The 6,520-nt window shown below is 55.6% G+C and overlaps 1 protein-coding gene across 1 annotated transcript; it reads left to right on the top strand.

The window, feature by feature from the left end:
* The first annotated feature begins 382 nt into the window (after positions 1 to 382).
* On the top strand, positions 383 to 5,768 carry PTGES (prostaglandin E synthase). The gene is made up of 3 exons (XM_010079788.1): positions 383 to 493; positions 1,946 to 2,028; positions 5,519 to 5,768. Exons 1-3 carry the CDS (start codon positions 389 to 391, stop codon positions 5,766 to 5,768), a joined length of 438 nt encoding a protein of 145 aa, XP_010078090.1. The 5' UTR covers positions 383 to 388.
* The last annotated feature ends 752 nt before the right edge of the window (positions 5,769 to 6,520 follow it).

Here is a 6,520-nt window from a genome sequence, read left to right as displayed (position 1 = left end):
GGGGGAGGTGGGGCAGGGGGACCGTGCTGGGCTGCTTTAGGGAGGCAAGAGGTTGAGCTGTGGCCAGGCTGAGCCTTGCTGTGGCCCAGACGGTCGAGGGGGCTGTATCCCAGCTCGAGGCATTGCATCCCGGCGGAGCTGGTGGTGGCAGGGACCAGCGTGGGCAGCCTGCTCTGTGTCCCCAGCTCTGCCACATCATTGACTTCTGTCCAGCCCGAAGGGGTCTAGGGGGGCAGTGGGCTCTCGCCGAAGAACCAGCGGTAACTTCTGTTGTCATTAAACGCGGCCGTTCCTGCCCCCTCTCCCGCAGAGCCCTCCCGCAGCCAAGGCAAGATCTCGGCTGGCTGTGAGCGCTGCAGGCGACCGAGTGGCACCTTCCCCCAGAGTGATGGAAAACACGGTGTTTATGTCCTTTGCCTTCTACAGCACGATCTTGATTTTAAAAATGTATGTCGTGGCCATCATTACAGGACAAGTGAGACTCAGAAAGAAGGTAAGTTCCAATTTTCTTTACCTTTTTCTCCCTTTCTGGCTTTTTTCTTGGGTTTCTGTGGTTTTTCTTTCTTTTTTTTTTTCTTTTTTTTTATTCCTGTGAAGGCCAACAAAGTTTCTCCTGAAGCAAGTTGAGTTTTCTTTGACTTAAGTTGAAAGCAAAACATGTTTCATAGCTGCGGCAGATAAATATCTTGCTTCTCTTTGGCTCTTTTTGTTTATTTCTACCATCTGTAGCTTGCTGTTTATAATTTCTGAATCCTAATCTAAATAGTAATTTCAGATCTAAAATGGCATGCAGGTGAGCTGCTTCTGGAAAAAGACTGTTTACAGTTAATTTACTGTGTCTGGAAGAAAAGTAGGGGGAAAAAAAAAAGGTTTAAGAACAAATCATTGCAATGGTCTTTTTTCTTGCAATGTAGCAGAAAGATTTCCTGCTTTTGGACGCTGACTGGCTGTGTGAATGCTCCAGGAGAGCAGAAAGTTGTGGGGAATAAAAACAATGGCTGGAGGAAATGGTTCTTGGACACAGGGGAAAATACAGGAAGGACCGGGAGCTCTAGGTGCTGTCAGGAGACGGTGTAACTGGACCTTGTATTGCCTGCAACCCAAATTGAACTTGTGGTAAAACTCAGCTTTCTGCAAAATCTGCTTGAAAGTATTTAGGCAGTTTCCAGCTGTACCAGTGGAGCGGGAGGGAGAGATTTCTGCTCTCAGATAAAATGCAAAGATCGATACTCCCGTGCTGTAGCATCATTATCTGGCTTCTCCCGTTTTGTTTCTAAATGGGAACAGTCTGGGCTTGTAACATGATTAAAGAAAGTGCCAGGGTCCCTTCCAGGCTGCAAAGGGAAGCTGTCACATATAACCAGGTCCCTGAGGAACAGCTTCTGAGCACAGGTGGGGAGCTCGTATAAATCATTTTTATTTGTAAGTTTATTAGTGTAGGATCCCATTTCCCCAGGGCTGGTTTCAGTCACACAGTATCGCTGCCAAAAAGCCAGACAGGGAGTATTCTTTCTCGGTAGGGTGAACTAATCTGCCAGTCCTGGTTATCTTTTGGATGCTGCATTCAGTGTCTGCGAGCTCTGTGCCAGCGGTGATCTCATCTGGTGGTTGGCAAAGTCTCCCTTAAATGGGTTTCACTGGGAGAAGGGATTGGGATCTGGAGGGAGCTCCCTTGAAGCCTCCAGTTTGGGACCTGATCAGTGGGGAGAGTTGGGTTTTTCAGAGGATAAGGAAAATCCATCGGGAGGTGCAGGGTTTATCCCCCCCGGACCGTGCACGTGCAGTTACTCGTGTGTTTGTGAAGCGTGGTGAGAAAATGGGGCTGAAAGGTCTCCTTGTGCAGGAAGAAATCCCCACTGGTCTTAAAGACTGGGGGCAAAGCTTCTACCTCTAAAGTTCCTGAAAATGTGACAAGCACGTCTATGATGGGGACTCTCTCTTGCAGGCGTTTGCAAACCCGGAGGACGCGCTGCGCAACGGGGGGCTGCAGTACTACCGTGAGGACCCCGACGTGGAGCGGTGCCGCAGGCGAGTACGCAGCGGTGCTGGCATCGCGGTCCCTGGCCTGGCAGTGGGAAGCTACAAGGGCTCATTAAGTAATTCCCTAGAGGGGTGGAATGCCTGGCTGCCGGGACAGGCTGCAGGACCCTGTACCCTGGGGCAGTTTAATATTTAATGGCAGCATGGCGTGTGCTGGAGCAGGGACATGTGGAAGGACCCAGGTTTGGAGTCTGACACAGTTTGACTCCTTCCTCGAAGCTCCTGCAACCCCCCGAGGGTTTGTCCCATACCCACACTCACAGGTTTCTTAAGCCCTGCTCCAAAAGGACCCCGAACCCCCCAGATCCCTGCACAGCTTGGACAGTACAGCCAGGGAATGACTGGGAACCGTCTGACTGGTCCCAGTGCTGTATGCTGCCCTGTCTGGGGATCTGGGAAGAGGCTGCACACGATGGCAATAACATTTTTCTCCCTAATTGTGCAAAGCCAGTGCCAGGTATTCAGCCCCTTCCCCAGGAGGTGCCCCGAGCGCTGGGCTGGATGGCTGCGTGGGCTGGTGACGTGAAGGAGAAGGGCTGGAGCCATGCCCTGCCATCACCGAGCCCTCAGCCACCGGCTCTGCTGCGGGTGGGGGACCATGCTGCTCGCCTCTCGCCACCTGCAAGATTTGTTTTAAAAAATATCCAAGTGCCACCTAATCCCCGGGATTCTAGGGAGAGAAGGAGGGGAAACGAGCTGTTCCCTTGCTAGGAAAAAGAAAATAATACTAGTAATAATAATCATAATCCTCTTTCAATTAGTCAGAAGAGACAAACTTCCATAAAAATAAATAACTGGAGCTGCAGCAAAGACCTGGGGAAGTCTGGGATCTGACTTGTGCAGTTAAAGCACTCGGGGTCAGTCCTTGCTGATCTGTTCACAGATTAAACCCAAGGTGTTTCCCCTGAACAAGCATGATGTTGGGTTTTCTTCTCGGGTGTTATCTGGATGGGCACAGAGCCATGGCCGGGGTCTGCGCGGGGCAGAGCAGGGGAGAGCAGGCAGCAGCCGGGAGGGAGGTTCCCCCTCGCCTCTTAGAGAGGCCCCCAGCTGCGTCTCAGCTCTTTTTTCCTTTCCGTTCCTCTTTTTTCCTTTCTCCTCCCCATTGTTCTATTTGTCCTTCCAGCACTGCTGAAAACTCCGAGTCCTCGGGGGCTTGTTTGGACGGGGCTGTGATGGGGTGAGGTGGTGGGTTTCCAGCAGCTGCCCTCTCCCAGCACAGCTGACACTGTGCCCATCCCTGTGGTCCATCACCCATCACCCTGGGCTGCAGGAGGGTTTTGTGGTGGGACCCGCAGAGGTGATGCTGGCTCGGGAAGGCAAGCAGGGCCCTGGGCTGGGAAAGGAAGGGGCTGTGAGCAGGGGTGGCAGCTCGTCCTTGTGTCTGGGAAGGGGCTGGCTCTGGCCAGGGACCATCTGGTTGGAAGGAGCAGAGGGCTTCCTGCGTTGCTCCCGGGTTTGGCAGGGAATGTGTCACCTCTGTGTCCAGGCTCTGATCAGCTCAATCCCACCGAGTCCTCCTGGCATTGCTGCTACAACAGCAGGACTTATTTTAGTGCCTTTTCTCGGCCAATTCCTCCATGCTGTCCCAAAAGCACACCCAGAGAGCAGCTGAAATGGGATTTCCAGCAGGCTCCTTGCCATGTTCATCTCCTGCTTGGTTGGGGATGTGGCCCTTGAGCTATGGACTGCTCCCCAGAGAGGTGCAAAGAGCAGGTGGGAGAAAGCCCCTTGCCCTGGTGCCTGTTATGGGGTGCTGGAAGCCCTCGGGGATGCTCTTTTCTGGGTACAACAGGCTGTGCATCCCCTCACGCTCCAGTAAAGCCGGGGCTGAACGCGGCTCAGGTGCAATGGCCCCGCTGAGCCGGTTCCTGGCCTGGGTCTGGCACAGGGAGGGGACAGCGAGGGATGCTGGTAGGGGCTGTTGTTCAGTGCAGAGGTTATTTCGTGTGATGTGGTGATGGGAACCAGCTGCTGGACCCAGAGCCCCTGCTCATGTCCCCATCCCTGGACATGGCAGTGAATGGAGGAGGTTGGGGCAAGCTGGGTGCCCAGAGCCCTTCCCGCAGCTCCTGCTCCATCTCCCTGCTCAGAGACCGATCCTGCCTGGGAGCCGTCACCCTCCCAAAAACCTGGGCACCTGGTGTTGGAAATTTCTGATGGAGAAGCTTTTGGCAAACCTCGGCCTGAGGAAATCGGTGTATTTGGTGGGGCTGTTGCCAAGGTGGACACGGGGACGTCTCCTGCCCATAGACCTGACCCCAAGGGCAGGAGAGGGGGCTTAAAACAGCCCACTTTCTTTTCCAAAGTCAGCTTTCGGACAGGTCTATCGCAGCCTGTGTGCACACATGAGCTGTGACTGAGCCTCCTAAAACTTCCCGGCCACTTCTCAGCTTGTGTAGAAGAGTGACACAGGCAGCTTGGCCTTTGCTTCAGGGAGGAAATCACTTAAAATTTTCTCTTGGCTTTGTGAACATTCAGACATCCCACGGCACAGGAATGGGGAAGCCAGGGCAGGTCTTGTCAAGGCTTCATCTCTGCCTCTCAGACCTTCAGACGTACGGGGAAAAGGCAATGGAGCCTTGTGCCTGGGTCACTCCCCAGCCCAGATCTGTCCCCACCGACCAGGGCATGACCTGAGAGTCCCCCCGTTGAAGCAGGGGGACGAGGCTCTGTGCTGCAGCTCGTGCATCCCAAGAGAACAAAAAAAAAGGAGAGGCAGAGGCGCTGTGAGGGCGAGGACAACCTGCTGATTTGGGGACCGGTTTCCCCCCTTTAAATGATGGCACTGGGGAGGAGGGACACAGCCTGCACTCACGGCACGATTGGACCCTGTTCCGGTAGCGGTGTGGGAGGTGACGCTGTGACACCCACCAGGCGTGTGTGCCGATGGGGCGCAGGGTTTGGGCCCATTGGTGACACTGTCACTGCGTGGCCACACAGCTGTCCCTCCGGGCTGACTGTGGTGTGATGATGCAGGAGCTGCTGGCACGGTGTGGGGGTGCAGGGGTGCTCGGGGCACCCCTCCCCGGTCCCCTTTGGGTGCCGTTACAGAGAGGGGCCAAAGCCAGGAACCCTCCCATCCTAGGAGCTTCGCTGGAAGCCGCCTCGTTGTTGTGTAACGGCCACATCTGGGGCCGTGCCATGCTGGCGTCGCACCAGCTCTGAGCTTTTCGCAGCCTTGCAGGGTTTTTGTTTTGCTCTGTTTATTTAAAAGCTCTAACCCTCAAGCTGTCGTTGGTCGCAGCAAATGTGTCCCAGTCACCAAGGGTGAGCTTCAGGAGCCCAGCATCCCAAGGGACAGACACGGGGTGTGAAATACCGATGCCTGCACGTGATCTGACTCCTTTGGGGGCTGTGTCCACCCCATCCAACGGAGGAGAGGGCCAGCTCCACCCCGGGCTGGATACGTGTCTAGAAGGGATGGGAGAGGGCAGGGAAGCCTGGTGGGAAGGAACAACTTTATCTCCCTTTTCAGGGCCCACCGCAATGACATGGAGAACATCTTCCCCTTCCTCTTCCTCGGAGCCGTCTACTCCCTGCTGGATCCCAGTCCCGCCGTGGCCAGGATCCACTTCTTCATCTTCTGTGTGGGGCGCATCGTCCACACCATCGCTTACCTCCTGGGGCTGAAGGCACCAACACGGTCCGTGGCTTACAGCGTGGCACAGCTGCCCTGCTTCTCCATGGCTCTGCAGATCCTCCTGGCCACCAGCCCTTACTGGTGACAACCAAAGAGACCCACCATCCGAACCCCCTCGTCCTGCGGACTGCTGGTTTCCCCGGCCGGTGCGTGTGAGTGTGAGTGTGCACGTGTGTGCCTGTGTGTGTGTCTGTGTACAGGGTGTGTTGCCAGGGATGCTGCCTGCGCCCCAGGGATGCTGCCTGCGCCCCAGGGATGCTCAGTGCAGCCTGGATAAAGTCTCTGGGCTATTGGAATCCTGCAGGGAAGTCACCAGAGAGAAGGGACACAGCTGCTCATGGGGTGGGAATGGGGTGCGGAGGCTCACGTTCTGCCTCTCCTGCTGAGGGTGGGAGGGGGAAAGCATGGGGGCTCCTCCTCGAGGAAGGGGTTCATGGACAGAAAGAAGGTTTTCTGGCCCAACTGCATTCAGAACTGGAGATATGCCCTTTCCCCTTGGTCAGGGATACCCTGTGGATCAAGAAGGGAAAATCTTGAGGGTCCCACAAAGTCTCTTGGTCAGCAGGTGTGGGTGGAAGCAGAGGGGGGTTATAAGACAGCCGCCCTCCTTCCGCCCAGCCGCGTGGGTCTGTGGGTGGGGGTCCCTCAGGTGCCCCTTCCCACGAGGAGGACAGGAGGCAGGTGCCTGACAGGCAGCGTAACGTGGAAGTGGAAATTTTGGGTGATGTTGTGAAGCCACCAAAGCGTCCAGTGCTCCCAGCACCGCCCCATCTCACACCAGCTCCCTGTGGGCTGCAGGCAGCAGCCAGCCTGTCCCAGCACGGACCCTGCGGCTCC

The sequence above is a fragment of the Pterocles gutturalis genome, unplaced genomic scaffold (assembly GCF_000699245.1).
Source record: "Pterocles gutturalis isolate BGI_N339 unplaced genomic scaffold, ASM69924v1 scaffold25374, whole genome shotgun sequence".
In the NCBI taxonomy this organism is placed as follows: Eukaryota; Metazoa; Chordata; class Aves; order Pterocliformes; family Pteroclidae; genus Pterocles; species Pterocles gutturalis.
The sequence above is the reverse complement of the archived record's forward strand: the minus strand, read 5'-3'. Positions and strand labels throughout refer to the sequence as shown.

Excerpts from the sequence above, each read along its gene's own strand:
- PTGES (XM_010079788.1), top strand. The coding sequence starts at position 389 with ATGGAAAACACGGTGTTTATGTCCTTTGCCTTCTACAGCACGATCTTG. Across the intron at positions 494-1,945 it reads AAGTGAGACTCAGAAAGAAG|GCGTTTGCAAACCCGGAGGA; the intron begins GTAAGTTCCAAT and ends TCTCTCTTGCAG. Across the intron at positions 2,029-5,518 it reads GACGTGGAGCGGTGCCGCAG|GGCCCACCGCAATGACATGG; the intron begins GCGAGTACGCAG and ends CTCCCTTTTCAG.